Source organism: Penicillium angulare (genome assembly GCF_028827245.1).
Source record: "Penicillium angulare strain IBT 27051 chromosome Unknown utg000002l_segment0_segment0, whole genome shotgun sequence".
Taxonomy (NCBI): Eukaryota; Fungi; Ascomycota; class Eurotiomycetes; order Eurotiales; family Aspergillaceae; genus Penicillium; species Penicillium angulare.
The window spans coordinates 1,329,524-1,352,115 of NW_026623161.1; the positions used below are offsets into that span (position 1 = coordinate 1,329,524).

At 46.1% G+C, this 22,592-nt stretch overlaps 9 protein-coding genes across 9 annotated transcripts; 4 read left to right on the forward strand and 5 right to left on the reverse strand.

Annotated features, from left to right (window-relative positions):
* Positions 1-1,515: 1,515 nt before the first annotated feature.
* Positions 1,516-4,208, forward strand: N7478_001964 (uncharacterized protein; the record flags this gene model as incomplete). The annotated part of the gene is made up of 2 exons (XM_056918178.1): positions 1,516-1,733; positions 1,799-4,208. The coding sequence occupies 2 exons, from the start codon at positions 1,516-1,518 to the stop codon at positions 4,206-4,208; spliced, it is 2,628 nt and encodes an 875-aa protein (XP_056783789.1).
* Positions 4,209-4,849: 641 nt separating this feature from the next.
* Positions 4,850-5,362, reverse strand: N7478_001965 (uncharacterized protein; the record flags this gene model as incomplete). The annotated part of the gene is made up of 1 exon (XM_056918179.1): positions 4,850-5,362. One exon carries the CDS (start codon positions 5,360-5,362, stop codon positions 4,850-4,852), a length of 513 nt encoding a protein of 170 aa, XP_056783790.1.
* Positions 5,363-5,466: 104 nt separating this feature from the next.
* N7478_001966 (uncharacterized protein) lies at positions 5,467-5,829 on the forward strand (the record flags this gene model as incomplete). Its single annotated transcript, XM_056918180.1, has 1 exon — positions 5,467-5,829. One exon carries the CDS (start codon positions 5,467-5,469, stop codon positions 5,827-5,829), a length of 363 nt encoding a protein of 120 aa, XP_056783791.1.
* Positions 5,830-9,898: 4,069 nt separating this feature from the next.
* N7478_001967 (IscS subfamily cysteine desulfurase) lies at positions 9,899-11,665 on the reverse strand (the record flags this gene model as incomplete). The annotated part of the gene is made up of 2 exons (XM_056918181.1): positions 9,899-10,321; positions 10,553-11,665. The coding sequence occupies 2 exons, from the start codon at positions 11,663-11,665 to the stop codon at positions 9,899-9,901; spliced, it is 1,536 nt and encodes a 511-aa protein (XP_056783792.1).
* A 1,030-nt stretch (positions 11,666-12,695) lies between these two features.
* On the forward strand, positions 12,696-14,105 carry N7478_001968 (amphiphysin; the record flags this gene model as incomplete). Its single annotated transcript, XM_056918182.1, has 3 exons — positions 12,696-12,879; positions 13,001-14,023; positions 14,083-14,105. The coding sequence occupies 3 exons, from the start codon at positions 12,696-12,698 to the stop codon at positions 14,103-14,105; spliced, it is 1,230 nt and encodes a 409-aa protein (XP_056783793.1).
* Positions 14,106-14,843: 738 nt separating this feature from the next.
* N7478_001969 (carboxymuconolactone decarboxylase family protein) lies at positions 14,844-15,688 on the forward strand (the record flags this gene model as incomplete). Its single annotated transcript, XM_056918183.1, has 2 exons — positions 14,844-14,939; positions 14,996-15,688. The coding sequence occupies 2 exons, from the start codon at positions 14,844-14,846 to the stop codon at positions 15,686-15,688; spliced, it is 789 nt and encodes a 262-aa protein (XP_056783794.1).
* Positions 15,689-16,231: 543 nt separating this feature from the next.
* On the reverse strand, positions 16,232-17,661 carry N7478_001970 (uncharacterized protein; the record flags this gene model as incomplete). The annotated part of the gene is made up of 4 exons (XM_056918184.1): positions 16,232-16,717; positions 16,781-17,254; positions 17,320-17,442; positions 17,506-17,661. 4 exons carry the CDS (start codon positions 17,659-17,661, stop codon positions 16,232-16,234), a joined length of 1,239 nt encoding a protein of 412 aa, XP_056783795.1.
* A 1,622-nt stretch (positions 17,662-19,283) lies between these two features.
* N7478_001971 (uncharacterized protein) lies at positions 19,284-19,547 on the reverse strand (the record flags this gene model as incomplete). Its single annotated transcript, XM_056918185.1, has 1 exon — positions 19,284-19,547. One exon carries the CDS (start codon positions 19,545-19,547, stop codon positions 19,284-19,286), a length of 264 nt encoding a protein of 87 aa, XP_056783796.1.
* Positions 19,548-21,091: 1,544 nt separating this feature from the next.
* N7478_001972 (NADH:flavin oxidoreductase/NADH oxidase) lies at positions 21,092-22,421 on the reverse strand (the record flags this gene model as incomplete). The annotated part of the gene is made up of 2 exons (XM_056918186.1): positions 21,092-22,189; positions 22,251-22,421. 2 exons carry the CDS (start codon positions 22,419-22,421, stop codon positions 21,092-21,094), a joined length of 1,269 nt encoding a protein of 422 aa, XP_056783797.1.
* Positions 22,422-22,592: the final 171 nt, after the last annotated feature.

Below are 22,592 nucleotides of genomic sequence, written 5' to 3' on the forward strand. Positions count from 1 at the left end.
TTATATGAGGGCGAAGTGGAGTAAATGTGGGCATTTACAGACATTGAGTGGAAGTATCAAGGTTACCTCATGGTTCATGGTTCGGCGTCTGGGTTTATCCGCGTTCCAAGACCTCCCATAAAGAAAGCTTGACGTGACCTGGTACTCTAGATGTCTCGAGCGGGGGGTGGGGGGTTCGAACCTCCTGCTGACGATTTTTCTTTTTTTGGTATCCTATGCACTGAAGTATATCGAGACCTGTAATGCCTGAGGAGTGACTGAACTAATTCCACCATGATCTTCATATTGCCCCGCAATTATATTATGGAAATCTTCTAAAGTATTTCGTACTCGTACTTTTGCTCAATGATGTCTACTGTCAGCCTTGCCTCTATTTCGCGATACCTCACGCCAAAAGACTTTTCCCGGGAATGGGCCCCATAAGATCTAGGCTTCCAGATAATCACTTTTACTCTACTAACGGCAAATACCCGATTCAAATCTGTAATTATAGAACTTGGCCCCGGGCGCATACAACACAAATAGATGGATCTTCCTAGATCTATGGGGGCAGTGAAGCAGGCAACCAGAATACTGTCTGACTCGACAAGTAGGGGATATAGCGATACTATCAAGGACAGAACAATACTCGGAGTCGTGCAACTTCAATTTGTCTTACCAAGAAGCAATTAAAAATTCAAGGAGGATAAAAGTACATATTGTGGAATAGCCACGAGTAGTGTAATTGCGGTCAAGCCCAAAATGTTTTGCCTGTCGCCATAGCAATCTGATATCAAGTGGGGTTGGATTGGCTCATGCTGCAGCTTAACTGTCCGAGTGGGGGGGCACGCGCCTTGACAGCCGAGACGACTTGAAATTGAAACCGGATTCAGATACAACACTATTGAAAAGATGACGATCACTCAGTTTGACCTGTCGCCAATCGTTGCAGTTTCTGCGGCGTGCACCCCCTGCCCGCGCCGGGAATGCATTGATCGGTGGATCACGGTGGCTGGGGGAGGGGATCGGAGCTGACGCTGGTACTCCACTTGAAATCTGGACTTCGAGGTTCAGGTTGGATGGCGTATGGAAATGAAAATGGAGATGCAATCTATTTTGCGTGTTAGCTTGGCCACTTGGGGGAGTATGATGCATGGCTTGGATCCTCAACCAGAGAGAAATTCAGTGTTGTATTGCGTATGCTCTTTCCTTCTGTAGTTCAGCGCCATCATCGCTCTTTCCTCCACTTGAGACGCGATAAGTGTTTATCGGGTAATTTACATCTGGTATCGTATTGTCTCATCGCCTGGATCGACCTCATTCAAAACGTTTGATTCAGGGGAAACAGCCAATCAGAACCCCCGATGATCCGCCCCCAGCCCCCAGCAATACCGCATATGACATTCCAGAAAGGGCTTTTTTATCAGCCTCGACTTCCCCCTCGTTTACGAATTTCCTTTCTTTTTCTACTCTGCGTTTGCCTTAACACTGCATCTTAGGGTCGAGTGAGAGTGAGACCTTTAACGCTTATCCATCATGGCGAAATTATTCAAGGGCAGTCACGCAGCGGGTATCTTTGCTGATATGTCTGTCGATGGTCCTCAGATTGGTACTCTGGTTGCTATCATCGACCGCGCTAAGAACTTGCCGAATCGCAAGACTATGGGCAAACAGAACCCTTACTGTGCTGCACGATTAGGAAAGGAAGCAAAGAAAACCCCCACAGATCTGCGAGGAGGACAAACCCCCAGATGGTAAGTGAAGGTGAAGGCGTTTGTTACCTAGGAATCGCTGAAACTAATGCTTTGACACAATACAGGGACCACGAACTTCGCTTTACCGTACATGAATCTCCAGACTATTACAAACTGAAAGTCTCTATCTTCAATGATGACAAAAAGACCGATTTGATCGGCGAAACCTGGGTTGATTTGAACAATCTGATTATCCCAGGAGGGAGTCAGGACGACCACTGGCACCCATTACAGTCGCGGGGTAAATACTCAGGCGAAGTTCGAATCGAGATGACCTATTATGATACTCGGAAACAGGATGAGGCAGTGATTGAGAAACGAAAGGGCGCTGCAGACAGAGTCCAGGGTAGACAACCAGCCGCCAGCCCAACGACGTCAACAAGCTCCGGCTTGTCAGGTCCCAGACAGCTGAACGCAGTCAAACGACGGCCTCTACCCACAGATCCGTCCGGTGCAGCGCCACCTCCTCGACCGGAATTTCCAGAGCAACCACAAACTGCTGCTTCATTGCATCATCCAATGCCCGAACGACCAATCCGTGAACAAGTTCAAAACATGCCAACAGCTCCTCCTCTAGAACCCGCTCCCACTCAACCTTACCTTCCAAGACACCACTCAGAACCTTCCTACGACCAGCAACCTAGTGCTCCACCTCACTCTCGAGCATACGATCCCCATGATTACCATTACCGAGAACGCGAACATTCAGCGCCTATTGTACCTCCTGTTCCCGCTCTTCCCCCAGCTGGCTCCATGAGACGGAACACATATGAAACATCTTACGCCAACCATGAAATCCAAGATCCTGCATACGATCCACGACCATTACAACCACGCAGCCATTCCGATCACGATAACTATGCCCCACGTGAGTATCGACAGGCACCACAGGAGCCTTCCTATGAAATGGAGTTGCGCGGCAGGGCTCCATATGAGCAAAGCCGACCATCAGAAGATATATACAGCCCACTTTCGCCTCAATACAGCGCTCCTCCTATGTCTTTTGGGCCCGTTTCAACATTCACCCCCCGCAATTCAGGGTACATTGATGAGCCGGCTCCTCTCGCTTACTCGCGTCCAAACTCATCCTCTGGACCAGCTGGAGAACCTCGATATCAACCGCATGATATGCGAGCATTGCAGCCTATGCGCCATGATGACCGCGATGTTTATCATCCTGAATATGCAGGAATGCAACCGCGCGTAGAAGACGAAGATGAAGACGGCCCACCTCCTCCACCGCCAGTTCATCGATCTCGAATGGCGCAGCAATCGCAGCCCGCCCCGTCACCCGCCAGAGAGACCCCATCACCATATCAGCCTTACTCTCCTGGGCAACATAGCAATGCTTCTTCAATGCCTGTCAGTTTGGTTGCTGGGTACGAGACTGAGGAGCCGCCCAGTTTCGACGATAGGAGTGGCCGGAGACGGAGCGCACACTTTGATGATGAAATGATGCTCTCTCAACCTCCTGGCCCTGGGGCTCTTGTCCCTGTTTCCAAGACTGCCCAACCACCACCACCATCGTCATACGACGCCCCTGTCTATCCCCTGCGCACCTCTCCACGTCCCATTGATGAGCGGCCGACCTCAAGTCGGGGCCCATCTGCCAGTCCTGATACTCGGATGGTCACCCGGAAATCAGTCAGCCCTCGACCTTCCATTTCAAGTGATCGTGAACGCGGATCTTCGATCCCATTCTCTCCCGACTCATACAATTCGCTCAATCCAAATGCGTCACGTTCAGCGACGAGCAGAGATCCCACGCCTGTCTACGACTCACCATCCCAAGCGAGGGATGCAGCAATGCGTGCAGAGATGGAACCCGTGCGGCACCTTGATCAACCCATAATCGGTGACGATGGTCGCGAGATCGATCCTTCTGATCACCTTCCCACAGACACTTGGGCACCAGAGCCTGAGCGGAAGAACCGTAAACCAGAAGTGATCATTCGTTTCAAACACAATGCTCGACCTACCTCTCGCGGGAATGAAGCTTCAACTCGCAGCAGCGGGCCACCACGCGTAGGCTTCAGAACAGAGACGAGCTCATATAGCTCGGATCGACCGAGATACACAGCAAGCCATTCCCAACCAAGCGCAGAGGTAGAAAGAACACCGCCACGGGGCTATGATAACTATGGAAGTCACACACAGGCCCGAGGCTACAGCACACCAACATCCACCGAGCGTCCCCGCTCTTCTCGAGGCTCCGTGTCACCCTCCCCTAGTTCTCGCTCCCCATTATATGACTACAGCCCGGGTCCACCAATTCCATCGAAAGTACCCGTCTCCCAAGGCCCTCCTAGCTACCCCGTGACAGCCAATAACCCGAGCTCTGGAAATCCCGGCATGGATGCATTGAGTCGGGAGCTCAAGACCATTGATATTGGCTCCTCGGGATGTAGCCCAAGCCGTGCAGTCCGAAGATATGCTCCGCCTCGCGCGTCTGCATCAATGGGATACGCCAGCTAGGAGGTTTTCGTCTGATGATTTATGTACCGTTATGTATTTAGTCTTCTTTGTCATTGGTGGACACCTTGATTCATATATCCCGGAATTTCGGACGTGATTTCGAACGAGCATTTGATTTATTGGATATCTGGCATTATGGCGTTTGTGACTTCTTCTTCTTCGTCCTCCTTTCTGGATCTTTCTTTTCTTTTTACTATTTTTATTGGAATTTTCTCCACGTGTTTACATACACGAAACTTGGTCCTACGCGGCCTTAAAGAATGATACCAAGGGCTTTTGTCCCAATTTGCATATCTGAATTCTGTAAACAGCTAGCTAGACATAGTATATCCCCCATAAGCCATCCATTGAAAATGTAAAGAAGATGAAAATCCATTCGAAGCGCCAGATACGTGACTATCTAGATACACAAGCCGGAGCTACATATGAAATATCACGTAAATAATGGCACTCCCCCTGCCAGAAAAGGAGGACCTCATCCTCATCAGCCCAAGAACAGACCAAAAGATACGCAAGTTGCTTCAAGGGCAACAAACCAAGTGGTAAGGTCATGAAAGCATCAAATCCATCAAATACGCGGGAGCTTCTCGCGCACTTCCCGAAGTAGGCCCTTGTACGTATCTTTCTGCTTATCCGTCAGGCTAGATAGAGTCTCCTCTAACCTCCATCTTGATAGATTTATAGAGTGCGCTAACATCCTGTATCTCAGCCCCCAGAACTCGCGACTCTTGGATTAAAGCCCTGGTATCGGGGTCGGGGCGACTGGTCATATATCTGCATAGTTTCTCCACCATGTGTCCCAGGGTCATCACGCTAGCTTTCGGTGTCGTGTCCAGTAAGGTATGAAAGTCAAAATTGGCATACCCGGAGATCGAGTTAGTAAAACGGATCCGCTCTTCAGTGGCCGCTCTTGCTGATGCGTCTGGGTCCAATGAGTCTCTCCGCTTCGGAGTCATCAATCTAGCGAAAAGATCGCTCTCTAGATCTGGAGTGGCTTCTGATACCTCCTCCTCTGGTACATTCCTTCTTGAAGAAGGCAGAGTCCTGTGGGAGGTGGATCCGTTCTCGCCATCACTCTCATTCTGAGTTGACGACTCGAAGCTCGAAGTAGTGTACCAAGGACGGCCATGTAGGGAAAGCCCTGTAATAGTCATTCTCAACGGTAAAAGTTACCGCATTCCTCTTCAGACCAATATTCGCAGTGGCAGTCGATTTCTTCGATTGAGGACTGTAACCTTCGATGCTATTAACATCAACAATGGATTCGCCACGAAGAATAAAGCCACCATCCACAAAGTCCGGTAAGCTCGGCGAATTCTTCACGAAGCCCCCATTAACAGGCAAATACCTCTTATTAACAGCAATCCTGTCAGTCGTCGCCACAACCAAGCCCAACCACAAGCGTCATATCACTCCTTCCATGACGAACATTCAAGAGCCAATTATCCTCACCCTCACCGAAGAGAATGTAATAACGCCCAAAAACTGGATACCAGTGCACACCTCTCCAGATAACGATCACAGGATCTCCAAGAGGAACACGGCTAGACCGTACGCAACCATCCAAATCAAAGTCCAGCAGCTATCTGCGCGCTCTCTCTGTCTTGCTGGGTTTATTTAAGTATTGCATCTGTGTATATGCTGATATGTTCAAAACTTCGATACTAGAGAGACAAACTCTAGAGGCTATTCCCGAGCCTCCATAGCTCAGTGGTACGAGCGTTTGAATTGTATATATATATATATACAGTGACTCAAGCGGTCTCCGGTTCAATCCCGGATGGAGGCATTGATTTTTTGTACCTCAACACTAACTTGAAGAAGTTATAGCTCATCTCATTCATGCAACTTAGTTCACCCCACAGAAAGTAGGTCGAACTGATACTAGTGGAAAGGTATCCACTTTTGACGATCGACTAACCTGATTAGGAATAGCCCTGGTATCATGGTGGATACCGTTCCACTATCTGATTGACCTTTACTTTGTGATGTTACACAGGCTCATCCCTCACTTATATAGCCATGATTCCTCCCCCGACCTCTATATCTCAGATACACCACTTGGTCCGGCCATGAGGTGTGGTCATTTGGGCATGATTGCGCTCACAAATAAACCCGGTAAGCAAGAGAAGGCCCGGAGACGGCCAATTAATCGTGCACCGTCAGTAATTAATCGTCGACCATCAGTGGGTGTTTCATGGAAAATCATGCTCCCGAAGAGTTCCAGGCAGGTATCGAGTATTTCACATTGTTGAAGGCCTTCCAATTTCAGTCAGGACCCGTAAGTCTATTCTCTTTAAACCATGCCTCATATCCCTGTACTAAGACTTGAATTTTGTCAGAAATATCACCTGAACGTGACTTTGCCCTCGACTTTTGTTATGGACGCTATGAATGATACGAGGTTTTTGCTGAGGTTTCTGCCGCATTACCGCCTTGGACGTGCAGGCACCCAAGCTCTAAGGCGTCCCACATATGGATAGCTTCTCTTTCCTCCCATGCTTAGAACTCTCGTTTTTCGCGCGCTTTATATTTAGACATATAGATTTAGATCACCTAACAACTTTAACAAGATATTTCGGCAAGATCACACAGCAGAGGAACAGCTAAGCTAAGCTTTCACTTTCACGTCAGTTTGTTCAGCCAAGTAGTATCAAAGTCCCCTTTTACTATACACCTTCACATCCCTGGTTTAAGTTCTTGTTGTAGACTCACAGAGAACCGTCACCAAACACCCTACCAACCTAACAATTAACAGCCTACAACATACCAGTCTATCACCTGAGTATTGTTTTATATTTATAAAATCCTTCGCCAAGACCAGACCGATAATTTCTTTACTTCTACAAAAGAAATCTAAAGTATCCGAAGTAACCACCGCAATTTTATTCATAAACTTTATGAAAATGTGTTGTATATACGAAATGTGTTTACCGCAACCGATGCGCAATTACTTTTCCAAGTTTAAACTCGTTCCTCTACACTCGCTCCTTTACACGTAACCTAAACTTCTCTTCTTAATATCTTTCCCCACCTATCTTCCTTCTTGAAACTCTATTACTTCGGACACCACTCTCGTTCAAAAATGTTCTCGCCTTGCTGCTTATATTCCTACGTGGCTATGACCTCTGACATTTCACTTGGTCGTTGTCACATGTGTATTACAAACCCAATATATATTAGAAGATGTCGCCAGTATGTTGATCTCCAATCTTTGGTAATACTACTAACCTGGACGATTAGGGATCATTCAGCGGATTATGCACGTCAACTACGGGTTCTGATGCACTTCGTTGTGGGAATTTGCTTTGGGGAAGATATTTTCCGGACATGAAACGCACCTTCTACAGTCTACTTCAGTTTCCCTTATAGGGAAGATTCAAGTCTATCAGGCTTCTGCTTTGGCTTGAGGCAGACAGCTCACACTCAGTCCTCAGGAGAACTATGCTCTATCCTCGGGGTTTTTTTTAAAACGGCCTACTCTGTTCATAACCTGGGATTGACTGATCCTTTCTCACACATGGGTGAGGAGTACTGGACTCCGTGCCATGCTACACAGATCGCGTTCCGTTGGAGACCCCGTTATTGCCGTTCAGGAGATCTGCCACATGTGCATAGTACTCTCAGGCTGTTTGGCCACTATTACATTCTCTCCGATGAGGGATCATCGGGCTAGTTTTCGAATACCTCCACCCTACTCAGATAATTTTGCCTCAATTCAATCCTAATATAAATGCATTACTCACTCACAAACGGATGACCTGCAAGATTATGCCAGATATTTATCTCAAAATCCTGAAAACTGTTACTGTTCCATAGACCCCAGTTCCCATCTAGGCCCTGACCGATAGTATCCTCAGATCCCAACGGAACATATACTAGTTGATTATCCAACTCTGTAGCCCCGTTCGGGAAAGAATAGATCATGCGATACAAAAGGCTTTTAACGCGGGTTAGTAAAAATGAAATTGGGCGAGTCCATATATACTAAATCTCCGCGTTCAATTTCCCCCACCAGGATACTTAGGTTCTGAAATACCTTCGATGTACTTATTTGAGAATTCTAGGTGGCAAATGATCGTTTAACCAAAGTCAGTGATATCAGGCCCCAGAAAAATCGAAACATTCTTATCTGCCGAGTATGTTCAACAAACGGCGACTTGACGAAGATGGCGAAGAAAGTCAGGGGCAATCCTAAATTTCTCTGTTTGCTGTTGATGGTATCCAAGAGCGAAAAGAGAGGTGGCAAAATCCCCCAGTTTTCGCTATGAGAGATAACCTAGTGTAGTAAAGAAGAGACATTTCAGCTGAGTATGTATCCGATCAGAATACCTGGACATCAGTAAAAGGTAGTACACGTACTTTGCCCAGGTGTACTGTATATGTAGCACCCTTGCCGGCCATAAACACAGAATGTATAGCTTAATAACTTCGAAACCAAATTCCGACTACAATCAGTGCCACCTGGATATACCCCGCTGTGACTAACGAGAAGAAAAGGTGTTAAAAAAAAAGAAATAGTTCCAACGCAGGATTGATACACGATTCCATGATTAAGGGTTTCAAGTTTAAGAAATTTCAAACTTTATGTTATCGCTGCCCGTGTGGCCAAGTGGTAAGGCGTCCCACTCGTACATTCAAGATGGAGAGATCCATTGCGTCATGGGAAGAGCATGTGTTCGATTCACATCTCGGGCAATTTCTTTTTCTTTTTTTAATTTTCACCCAATCTTGTAATACCAAATTATATGCTCAGTTCACTGAATGTTAAAAGTATTACTTGAAAAGATGCTAAAAGAGCGTAAACTTAACCCTGAAACTGGTGAAAGCCCTAACTAAATTTCTGCTACAAAAGACATTCAGTAATATAACATAACAGTTAACGGGGACAGTTATTCACTATGCAGTGATTCTATATGTGTACATAAACGAATTTATCCAAGTTTTCAGCCTACAGATATGAAAGTCTCATAATTTCCACAGATATACCTGAGGATCTAGCAAAACCCTAGGCAAGATGTCATCTGAACGTGGCCTTAATCTCCGCAAGTAGATCCCTGACGTACTTTGATCAATAGTATACCGAATTCTATTGACCATATTGCTAGATGCGATACTTTGAGGTTGTGTCTTTTTACTTTTATAGCTGTATATAGACCTCTGGGACTGCACTTGTGGTACACGGATTTCGCAGAGATCGTTGGCACCGACCGAAGTGGCGCAGGATACTCGGACATACAGTTTGACATTAAGACCATCTAATGATTGGCCTTTCGGTCCTTATTTTATTTTATAATTGATCTATCTTATTTAACTACCAGTGACTTTTACTCTACTACACTTCTTTCTAAGTGCTCTTGTAAACATTCACCTGTACATCCTTCTACTAGCACTTAGGTATATAGCATTTTCAACGACCAACCTGTAAATACAACTCGTGACTTGGTCAAGTTGTGTAATCAATATAGGAAAATAGTCGAGAGATACTACCTCCATTGCTACAGCTTGGACATTGAAGCCCTACAAATCCAGCGAAAGATAGAAACCAGTCAAAGAAGGGAGTATTTGCATTCTGTACATCGAATTTCAGGTTGTTGTTACAAGACCAACGCCGTCCCACAAGGGGCAATGTATTTTGTTTTTCCACCGAAGATAATTAATACCAAACGTAAACAATGAACGAGAATAGCTCAGTGCTGGCTCCACTCAATAGTATTCAAATCAATACCCTCCTGCACCAGCTCCCAAAGCGGGCTAAGCTCACGCAGGAAAGAGACACGTTCCTGAACAGCCTTAAGAACATAATCGATCTCAGAATCAGAAGTGAAACGACCAATACCGAATCGAATACTGCTGTGGGCACTCTCGTCGCTGCTTCCCAGGGCGCGGAGAACGTAGCTGGGTTCCAAGGAGGCGGAGGTACAGGCACTACCGGAGGAGAGAGCGATGTCCTTCAGGGCCATCAGGAGAGATTCACCCTCGACGTAGGCGAAGGAGATGTTCACACAGCCGGGGTAGTGGTGCTCGTGATCACCGTTTAGGGTGGTGTGCTCCATGGAGAGTAAGCCTTCGCTCAGACGCTTGGATAGGCGGTTGATGTGCTTTGTATCGTACTGAGGTAGATGTTAGCTTCTATATGATCATTTGCAAGCAATTTCAAAATGTCAAAATGCTCAATGTCAATAATATCATAACCCCTGCACATATCTCATAGATTTCAGGCATCATTCCTCAAGGGAATGGAGCTACCGCCGATATCTCAGGTTTCTTCGCAGTATATAATCACAAAACAAAACAGATGAATGAGGATAGGAAAATCGGGGAGGGGGTGGGGGTTATCTTACCTCCATATCTTGAATAGCAAGACGGCAGGCCTCACCGAATCCGACAATGAGATGAGGAGCCAAGGTACCACTACGCAGACCACGCTCCTGACCACCACCAGTGATGAGGGGATCCAGACGAACACGAGGGCGACGGCGCACATAACAAGCACCAATACCCTTAGGACCATAAATCTTGTGGCTGGAGATAGACATCAAGTCGATCTTAGACTTGTTGACATCAAGGGGAATCTTTCCAACAGCCTGAGCACCATCGGTGTGGAAGAAAACCTTCTTAGAGCGGCAAAGCTCACCAATCTGGTCCAAGGGCTGGATGACACCAATCTCATTGTTGACAGCCATAACACTGACGATGGCAGTCTCAGGACGCATAGCAGCCTCCAGATCCTCCATACGAATAAGACCATTGTTCTGGACGGGGAGGTAAGTCACCTCGAATCCCTCATCTTGCAAATGGCGACAGCTATCAAGCACACACTTGTGTTCAGTCTGAGTAGTGATGATATGCTTCTTCTTGCCCGATCGGCCAAAAAATCGCGCAACACCCTTCAAACTCATATTGTTACTCTCAGTCGCACCAGAAGTGAAGATAATCTCCTTCGGGTCGGCATTAATCAACTTGGCGATATGTTCACGGGCCTGTTCGACAGCCTTCTCCGACTCCCATCCGTAAGCGTGTGTTCGCGAGTGGGGGTTTCCGTAAATTCCAGTGAGGAAAGGGAGCATAGCGTCGAGGACACGGGGATCGAGCGGAGTAGTCGCTTGCATATCGAGGTAGATAGGGCGGGTTCCTTGGTCCATAACAGTAGCCTGCTTGAGGAGGGCAGCGGAAGGACTCAAAGCCGCATCGCCAGAAGTTGCGGATCCAGGCATTTTGACACCTCCTGGGGCGACACCAGCTTTGTTCATAAATGACTTTTGTTCCTCCTTGATGGCAGTCTCGATGTTCACTTGGGCGTGTCCAGCCTTGGTCTCGGTCACATAAGAGCGAGTGGCACTCAGGGCACGAGTGGCGGGGACGCGACGAGCGACAGACCATGTGCCATTAGATGACAGATGCCTGGAGCAGGCGCGGGAGGCCTGTCTCCAAGCAGTAGGAGTAGTAGCAGGCATTATGGTGATGATGTAGAAGATACCATCCAAATGTCAGTGGAAAGTAAGGAAGTTCGCCGATGACATTTACGTTATCTCGGGAAATTCCACATTGGGTCATCTCGGAGTCAGGTTTCTCCGACTTCTCCTCGGGGGATCCGCGGAGATGAGCCTTGATGCCTTAATGCCTGATCCTCTCGCAGTTCAAGTGTTGATGCCTTACAGCTTACATCATCGGTATAGACACCCGAATACCGAGGCAGAAACATTTTCTATGTCGTCATGTGCGCCTCACCATGGTTAATCAGGTGGTGATTGTGGATTATGCAGGTGTAGACAGATTATGAATGTAGTATATTTAAACAAAAATTAGGAGAGTTCAAAGCTGCAGAACATTAAAGTCACTAATTGTCGGTGTGTATTCCTCTACACAAATACCGAGGTAGAGCTAAATACGAGCTGACGCTATTCTACACTCCTCATGAAGAAGTGGAACGCAAGATCGTCGCTCCTACGCCCAACCCTCAGCCACAGTTTTTCCACATTCTTATTCCCGGCAATCAATGTCCATAGGGCTGGTAAGGAATATACATGGAAGATCATCATCCTGTGGGAACTATGGAGTTCTACTATCCCCTATACAATACAGAGATGAGTTCCTAAGTAGTTGCTAAGTAATTGCGCCCGACCAAAACATTGGAGCCTTGTGTGTACAATACGTTGCTCAGGCACAGCAGATAAACCAGGTAGAAGTTAAAGAAGAAAAAGGATTAAACCAGTCAGCTCTTAAGCCAAGCCACAAAGACCCCATTCCCAGTCCAGATCGGGTTTGACCCGATAACTCCATTACACGTTACATAGGGTAAAAGTCAGGTACAGCCACACTCTGCCCAGTGTGAAAGTCTTATGTCATAGGTTTGAAGAACGGAAAAGGAACCACCTAAGGAACCAAGAACCACCACCCCGCCTTGATCTTTCTCTCTTTTCTCTCCAAATTCCTTGTTCCCTAATTTTTACCAGTCCATATTTTGTCGCTGTCAGATCTGTCGAAATGAGTTTCAAGGGCCTCTCTAAGAGTCTCGCCCGAGCTCCTCAGCAATTCAAAGTCAAGTTCAACATCGGTGAACACTCCAAGGATGCTGTCTATACCGACTCCGAACGTCGCTTTCAAGAGCTCGAGAAGGAAACCAAGAAGCTACACGATGAGTCTAAGAAATACTTTGACGCGATTAATGGTGAGAATGCTAGACTTCTTCTTTTCCGGCGCCACCCGGAACTCTCATACTTGTCCTATCTAAGGACCAAAAAGAGAAAAAAAAGAGAAGAGAGAAAATGGCTAACCGGAGGCATGAACAGGTATGCTGAGCCACCAGATCGAATTCTCCAAAGCAATCGCCGAAATTTACAAACCTATCTCCGGTCGCGCGTCCGATCCGAACTCATACCATGACGAGGGAAATCATGAGGGCATCCAAGCATGTGAGGAGTACGAAGCGATCGTACGCGATCTGCAAGACGCCCTCGTGCCAGAGCTAGAAATGATCGAAAGCCGCGTTATCAGCCCCGCAGACCAACTATTAGAAGTGATCAAGGTGATTCGCAAAGTGGCAGTCAAGCGCGACCATAAAAAACTCGACTATGACCGTCGCAACGCCACGCTCAAGAAGCTAGAAGAGAAAAAGGACAAGAATATCAAGGATGAAAAAGCACTTTACAAGGCCGAGAACGATGTCGAACAAGCTACACAGGAATACAACTACTACAACGATTTACTGAAGGAGGAGTTGCCTAAGCTTTTCCAACTGGAGGCTGAGTTCATTCGTCCACTATTCCAGTCCTTCTACTACATGCAACTGAACGTCTTTTACACCCTGCACGAGAAAATGCAAGGCATGAGCATCAGCTATTTCAACCTCACTCTGGACGTCGAGGAAGCGTTTGAAGCCAAGCGCGGTGATATTAAAGAACAAGCCGAGGCGTTGACGATCGTCCACTACAAGACACAGGGCGCGCGTCGTTCCAACTCTACATTGAAATCTAAGCTCGGCGAGAGCAAGGGATCTATTAATCGCGGACGATCCACCTCCAATGCTGATGAGAACCCTCCACCTCCCTATACTGCCGGCGGTGTTACCCCTAGCCCAACAGGCAGTTTCTCCTCAGCTGCCAAGAGCAAGCCTGCCCCACCACCTCCGCGAGCGAAGCCTGCTCACCTCAGCAAACCTGCTGAGACCGTTACTGCTCTATACGACTATGAAGCACAGGCTCATGGAGATCTTGGTTTCTCAGCAGGCGAAGTTATCGAAATTATCACACGGACCGAGAACACAAATGAGTGGTGGACTGGCAAGGTTGCCGGTCGGGAAGGTCAATTCCCTGGTACGTACAGACTATCTGTGGTTTCGTCTGAATATTCACATACTAATTCCTGCATCCAGCCAACTATGTTCAACTCAATTAGTCTGTTTTTTACGTTACAGCTGGGCTTTTTGTCTTTGTTCGCTCATCCACTGGCGTATCTGGTCTCATACATAGAGCGTTCTGTGTAAATAACCTTCGTTTCTTAATCACTCGCTAACTCAGCTATGGAATTGTAATATTGTTTAGCAGTACATGTGCTGTTCACGTACCATGGATTGTTTTATTTTTTGCTAATTTAACCTGGGGACTATTCCCTCTGGGAGGCCCGGAGGTTTCCATGCTTTATTGAATGTGCTACCATACATACACCCATCTATACCCTTCATCTCAAATATCATGACCTTCTCACATCTCAACAACCGGAAATAAACTCACAAATTCACAAGTTTATGCACATACAATCATGATAATGTGAAACCAGGTCTACTTATGTCGTTTTAGCCCCCAATGCAAGCGGGGTTTGACCACTCTTATACGTTCAACCAGACTATATGCTTTTAGCGCACCCGTTCAAGCCTATTAGAAGATTCAATCTGAGCCACATCGACGCTTAGTGGGAGATCGCTTCTTCGATCCCAATGAATATGACATCATTTCTTCCAAATTCCCGCCAGGGACGGAAATACGCGCAAACAAACCATGCTCGAAGCCTTCAAATTGATGCCGAGAGCCGTGGTATAGAGAAATCGAACAGAGGCTCTCAAAGCTTCAAAAGTTCTTTTCTTTTCTTATAACTTGTTCCGAACACCTGCGACCGAGTCCTCATACACACTCCACCATGGCTCCCGACACCACGAAGCTTTCTAGTCTCTTCGAGACAATTAAGAAAGAATTCCCACACACTATCAGCGAGCATGGCTGGTACACATTGACAGTGCGTATCTTAACTTGTTCTTTGATTCGATCCAAGAAAATATTCTAATTCCTCAGGCCTCTGTCCTAATCACAGCCTCAACCCCAACAGACATAACCCACCTATACAACTTCCTCATCTCCCAACCAGAATGGTCTACCCATGAACAAAGAAAGATCCTCAGTCGCCGTCTTCGAGAACAAATGCTCAAGCAATGGGTAGTAATAGGAATACCAAAAGTGATCACGGCCGTTTTCTCTCTAGCTCAAATTGAGAAGCTTGAAGATGCCGACCTATCATTCACGAGGTACTCAATCAATTCCCCTTTGAAAATGAAATATGACACCCAAAAAGGAAAAGAAAACAAAAATTTCAATCTTACAAGCAGCAGAGAAGGAGTAACCATATCACCCGAGATTAACGCCCGCGGTCGAGAACTCTGCTACTCCCTCTACGGAGAAGAAGGATACAACAGCATAATGGCAAGCTGCGGGAGCTTCAGCGCAGACTTCACCTGGGCATCAGACAATATAATCTACGGAATGTTTTTATCCGATGAAAGTATCATTAATCGCGTCGAGACGTCACTGATGGCGATCTCATGCATGCAATGCATGGGTCTACAAGGAACTTCAAAGAGACACCTGAATGGGTTGAAGAACCACGGTGTCAGCGATGAAGATATTGGTGCTGTTATTTCGTCTGCTAGAAGGATAGCAGATTGGGCTGGTCTTGATACAGCTGAATGGGTTACTGTGAATGATCTGTGAATGATCTGTGATGATGATGGATGATGGATAGGTTTTAGCGCCTTGCACGATACAGTAGAACTAGAATATCTGAAAATAGCCCGGGTTTATGTTCACAAAACAAGTTTCTTAGATATCGCTGAGCCCCTAAATTCATTATCATCTTGCATTTTCGAAGGCCAATCATGTATTCGGTTTTATTGTTTGCGGGTGATGGGCATTGGGGCGAAGAGGAGGGGTTACTATGCATATGGCCCCTCGTGCTGCGGATGCAAGGCTCGGCTCCATCGAGGATCTGCGTAAGCCATTAGACTCAATGAACTATCGGATAGCACGGATGATCTAAATTATTAACAACAATATGACTTATTTTAGACGGAATGTGAATACACTTCATGTGAAAAAGTTCGTTTCATCATAATATCATCTATATACATCGTTCAAGTTCAAGTTCATTGTTCATACCCGCCATAGCAAAGAATTCAAGTAGTAGTATCTTGCAAGTAAACAAACTCAAGAAGGAACCTCAAATAGAGGTACACTATAGTAATTCACTTCAAGTTCTCAAACCCCAGCTTCCTCCTCCTTCAACGACTCAGATGAAGACTCGGAGCCCCCAGAATGATCATGGCCATGGTTCTGATCACCATCAGACCTCCCATAATTATCCGTAGACAACTCAATTTTATTCCGAACCAAAATCCCATTCTCAGGCTGTTCAGATTGAGAAATAAAGCTTCTTCTATTATCACTTGGATTAGGAGACCACACCTGCGCACCATTCTCTACAGCCACTAAATCCTGAAAAGAATCTCTACCACCATTCGGAGTATTTTGACTCGGCACTTTCAAGAAAGAACCGGTTCCTCTCTTCTGGCTCTTTGCATCAACGATTAAATCTGTATTATGCAATGTTTCTTCTGAATCAGATTCGAAGCCGAGTTTATTGATGAAATGCGTGTATAATGGTGCTGATGGGGGTAGACATGCGCAGACGATGCCGAGCGCTGCTTCGACAAGGGTAAAGGTGACGGTGTCGATATTAACCCACTATTAAGGTTAGATATTTCTTCTATACATAAAAAGAGAAGGAAGAAAGAAGAAAGATCATACCGTCACGTCATCAGTATTGCTCACCCGAAAACTCATCACAATCCTAGCAATACCACAACCAACCGTGAAAGCACCGAGAAAAAAGACAGCAGAAACGGCAACCTTCCGCGATGTAGGAAATATTAAATTCCAAAATACAGGAACTGGAAGAACCAAAATAGCTAAATCAGACACTGTGCTCATAATCTGGGGTAAACCCAAGTATATGTGTGTGTTAGGCAAGCATTTCCCGTTAGGTGCCGCATCACCGTAGTAAGTCACATATCGTGTCCAATAGTAGTCCACCGGTGCACATTGAAAAATGTATAAGAAGAAAGAGGCAGCTCCCAAAGCAACCGCATAGGCTGCATTGAGCCATAAAGCGAGATTGAACCACCGTTGCTGAACGAAAAGTATACGTCGGTACAAAACAAGGATGGAAAGCTTGACGAAAGTAACTCCGGGAGCCCAGAGAATGGCCACAATCCAATAATTCTATGTCAACAGACAAGTCATTCAAGTTAATTATGTTCAAAGTTTTTTCTATAGATCTAACTTACAGTGTAGATGTATTGAAATCCATGCGGTGGATTCTGATCTTCATGGAGAACCCGAACCTGGTGGAGACCGGCCCCAGCGTTCAAAGCCAGGATTGACGAGACGAACTCGGCGTATACTATGAGCTGAAAAAAGAAAGTAAGATCAGTTGTTTGATTCAATGGATTTTGAGTGTGGATAATTCCTACCAAAGCGACAACAATAAAAGCATCATCGAGTCCCCATCCCTTCCTGTATGCCCGCTGAGCATAAAGTCGAATAATAACCGCAACCGTAGCCGCAAACGTCGTTATAGCAATTGCTACATATTGCTGAATTTGACGACTTTCATCCCAGTTGCTCATTTGATTATTATATTCCTGGCTTCCCTGCTTGGGTACATATTGATCCGTATATGTCATGGCTGTAGGCCAGCCAACCGGATATGAACATCTGCAAAACATCATACATTAGCATAAGTCCAAATTTCAGTAACTCGTATCCAAAAGTAAAACCCACCAAACAAATAAACAACTGTCTTCAAAGTGAAAGAATATCATTAATGAATAGTATAGAGATAGAGAAGATTGAATAATAGAGTAGTTCGGGATGAGTGAAACTCATGGGAACTGCCAGTGACAACCAGGCGATCCATCGTTTACATCGTAAAACAACTAAGCTTTGGCCCCCGACATACAAAAGGCACTAGAATATTTCGTCATCTGAAGAAGGCAAAAATTTGGAGTTGTAACCCTTCGAGTGTTTGAGATGGGGCATCTTCAAAGAATGGCCCCCAAATTTACGTCACTTCTGGCCTCGCCTGAGGGGTTACAGATATGTGAAACGCGTACGACCTATAATATGTAGTAATCATTTTTGTGCATGAAGATTGAACTCTAATTTTGTAAGTAATAAGTAGTACGTTTTTTATGTACCGGAGTTTCTATAGGTCTCGCTCTGAAAATCATGATCTAGCTGAATAAATAATTATCTTACCCGGTGGTCATCCTCTCTAACGGCACCAACCTGGTTGTAATTATATCAGTTATTCTATTGACTGTAGTGATGATATCAAATGTTGACGTTCTGCAGAAATGACTCCATCAAATAAAGTTAGAATTACTAGTAGCTTTACTCAGCCACCTGAGAAATAAGATGATCATAAGGCCTGTGATGACTCCCGATCGTCGCCTCTGTCGGACATACTGTACTTACGAACATAATCCATGCTCGACTCAGCAGTGAATAGCGTGGTCGCACAATCGTATAGCGTATTTCTCGCAAAAATGGCCCCTACCTATTGGTACTTTTGCACATTTTTTTCTCCACATTCTACTGTAGCGCCAGGGCAATTTGGCCCGTAAATAGATCGACCGGAGTTTCTATCAATGTATTCTCAATAGAATAGCCAATGAGAAGATTGGAAATATTCATGGAAATAAGGCTCAGCTCGCACTTATTTTATACTGGGTAGTTTTGTAAGTATGCTATTGCGCCATGATATAGCGGTCTGGGTGGTACTTTTTCGCTGAAAATATTGGGAAGTGTTGGGATGAGTCTCTTCAGCTGTTCAGCCTATTTTATTTACTACTGGATTATCGTGTGGTTATCAAGTAGATTGGTAGACGGGTCGACGGATGGTATATTATATTCTTTAATGTCTTTTCTAGTGTCTGTCTAAAGAATTTTTGGAGTTCTGTCTAATACAACTCAGAGTTCATGTTGTTAGGCAGGTAACCACCACCCAAGTCGATATACTGCTGCATAATGCTCCTTGGTTCCATTTGAATAATCGTACAGTAAAGCTAGTTTAGCTGCGCCGAGGTGATGCCTCAGACTGATCGGGTATCTTTCGCCACGACCACAGATGCAGTTGCATCTGATTCTCTTTCTGTGGGTATTCTGGTCCTTTCCTCTTGGTCTAATTTCACATTTCTTGAAAACACCATGACCATCAATATAAAACACATAGCAGCCAAGACAGCAGTCACCAGAAGTCTTTGCGGTTCTCGGTAGCTGCAATTCGAGCAGCGGTGCCAGCAGCGTACTTGCGAGCAACCACAATAGACAACCAAAAAATGGCACTAGCCTGATTCTTAAACTCTTTTGAAAGGTACTTCTCAATATGAAGAGCTGTAAGATCTTCTGCCACCAAGATTGGCCGGGTTCCCAGCCCAGGAAACTGGATACTGCTTGGGTAGCTGGGATAGGGCCCCAGGTTGAGCCTTATTTTGCGATGACTGGGCTTCATATCTGATTTAGCCTGGAATTCATCGTGGGGTTGATTGGTATAGTGAATTGATTGTAGATGGATCGTGGGGCTGCCCCAGGCAACCCAGATCCATGGCATCTCTCACTTCTCGGTGTAGCTTAGCTTCCTTCATGCATCGTCATCCTGCTGATTGTTCCCCTGCTCTCCCCTCCTAGAGGTTATGATTTCTTTCACAGTAGCATTTGCTTCAATTACGTTGCCATCTGTTTCCCTGCTCTCATCTGATCTTTTCTCGCGACCTCGAGAGTGCTTTTTCAGGGCGAGAAGTGTTGCGATTAACGGCTTCACAGCTCCTTTCTACGTCCCTTTTTTCGACATTCACGTGTCGATTCGCTTTTTCTCGGTTCTTTCGTCACCTCCTCCTGTGCACATGTGAGTCAATCATGACTTCTCGTCGTTTCTGGTGCGTTTCTTTGCGCGTCTTTACCCCTCTATCGATACATTTCACCGTGCTTTCATCAATATGGCTGGCTTTCATGACCTCTTTGCAGCTCTAGAGTATGATCCTCCTGATTTCTTTTCTCTCGCTCCTAAATTAAGGGGCACGGCGAACTATCTTCACTGGCGCTAGGCTCTCCTCGTCGCTTCCAGAGTCTATTCTCAAGAGATTCACGATGTTGTCCTTGGAAAACTAGTGCCCCAAAGTCTGGTTTTGAAGTCTACGCCGGGCTCAGATGACACAGTCAAAGATATTATTAGAGTGGAACGTGATCTCGCATATATTTCGAATGTTTCCGATGCCGATGTTCAGGAATGGTTCAAACCCAACATTACAAAGCCAAATCAAGAACTTGGGGCCTGGAAAAGACTTGGGGCTCTTGCTAAAGCCCGATTGATGTCTACTCTCGGGAGAAAGGCAAAACCTTCTTGAAGAAGCTATCGCCGACTTCGCCAGATTCTATGCTTACCTTGTCACAAGTCCGTCCCTTTGGTGGAGCAAAAAAACTCATCCTTCAAGAAGGCCCGGTATTTTATGAACTGAAAGAACTTTATCATACACTGATTGTGTGGTTGTCATACGGTTGTCTGGGACAAGCCCCGATGCGCAGGAGTGACGAGAGTGAGGAACAGTTCTTGAATCGAGATTTTTTCCTCGATCAAGGAGCGCCGCATGGCGGACAACTACAACGATATGTCCTTGCGTTTCCTTGAGAGCAAATGTATGGGATCAGTTAAGATGGTTTATGAAGATGAATATCACGGCAGCGTTATTGCGGATGTCCTGAGCGGTGCAATTGTTTGGTTCTTGAGGAATCAGCTCGCGCCTAAAACAAATACGCCAGCCAAGGACAATACGCCACTGCATTAGAAAGGTTCTCTCGTTTACGGCAGTATGTACTTTTAAGCTCTGGCTTTCGTGATATCTGCTCATTTGTCATTGGGACTACGGCCTTCAATGCTGATCTACTTTATTTCTCTCTCAAGTTTTCATTTCCAAAAATATGTCGTGAATCATATCATTTTTATCATACTCTATAGTCTATAGTCTATCCCCACGCTATGCATAGTAGGTAACATCACATCTAATCAAAGATAGACGCCTTCATCGAGTTAGGCTGAATGTACTCCGATGCATTGCGGAAGCTGGTGAATCCCCAGCGAATCTGACCAGCCATGGCAATCTCAACATCCAGATCCTTTGCAAAAGCCCAAGCCAAACCGCTGTCACGCTGGAAGGCACGGCCCACAAGGATCAAATCCAGGTCCTCCTCGTTCAAAAACTGCTCAGCAAGGTTTCCGCTGTTGATGGTTCCAACGGCAGAAACAAGCATCTTGTCGCCAACAGCCTTCTTGACAGCAGCCGCGTGAGGGACCTGGAAAGCAACACCAGAATTAATCTTCTGGTTGGCGTGGACACCACCGGTACTGATATCGATCAAGTCAATGGCACCTTGGGCTGTGAGGGCCTTGGCGAACTCAATAGTATCCTCCAGCTTCCAGCCCTTCTCCTCGGGCAGGCTGGTCTCAAGCCAGTCGGTAGCAGAGACACGCAGGAAGACAGGGACATTCTCACCAACCGTGTCACGGGTCAGCTGAGCAATCTCAAGGGAAAGACGGATACGGTTCTCGAAGCTGCCACCGTAATTGTCGGTACGCTGGTTGGAAGAGGGGCTCAGGAAAGAAGAGAGCAAGTAGCCGTGGGCATTGTGAATCTCAATGAAGTCAACACCAGCGGCAAGGGCACGCTTAACAGATGCAACCCAGAGGTCCTTGACCTCTTGGATGTCTTCCGTGGTCATAGCCTTAGGAACAATATCGCCCTCGGCAAAGGGAATGGCGCTGGGAGCCTTCACATTCTCAACCCAGCCACCAACAGCATTGGTAGCAGTAACACCACCCAACCAAGGAGGAACAGTCGAGGCCTTACGACCAGCGTGGGCAAGCTGAATACCGATCTTCTGGCCTTGGCTATGAGCGAACTCAACGACATCCTTAAGTGGCTTAATCTGCGAATCTTGCCAAAGACCCACACAGCCGGGAGTAATGCGGCCCTCGGGGGCAACACCGGTAGCCTCAATGATGATCATTCCAGGACCACGCATGGCAATTCCACCGTAGTGGGCCATATGCCAGGCGGTCATATGGCCGTCTTCAGCACTATATTGGCACATGGGAGCAACCTAAATTTTATCATGAGCGCAGTTCGAGGGCAAAATTAAGAATACTGTGTTTGACACTTACACCGAGGCGGTTTTGGAAGTTCATTCCTCGGATGTTCAAGGGCTGGAAAAGTTTTGGGATGGCCTTGCCGCTAGTCTGGGGGTTGCGGGCAGTACCAGCTGGAGGATCCTGAGCTGGGGTAAAGTAGGAGATGCCCTCAGCGGGCTTGACGGGGACATCAGGCCAAGTCATGATGATGGGAGAAATGTGGAGATAGATGATAGAAGGGAAGAATGAAAGGGGAGGGAGGGAGAAAAAAGAACAGAAAGGATATTTCAATTGAGTTGAACCAATTTTAGGATGATACTATGCTGTTATATTTATGTCTATCTTATCCATCATATCCACTATAATGTGATTTCT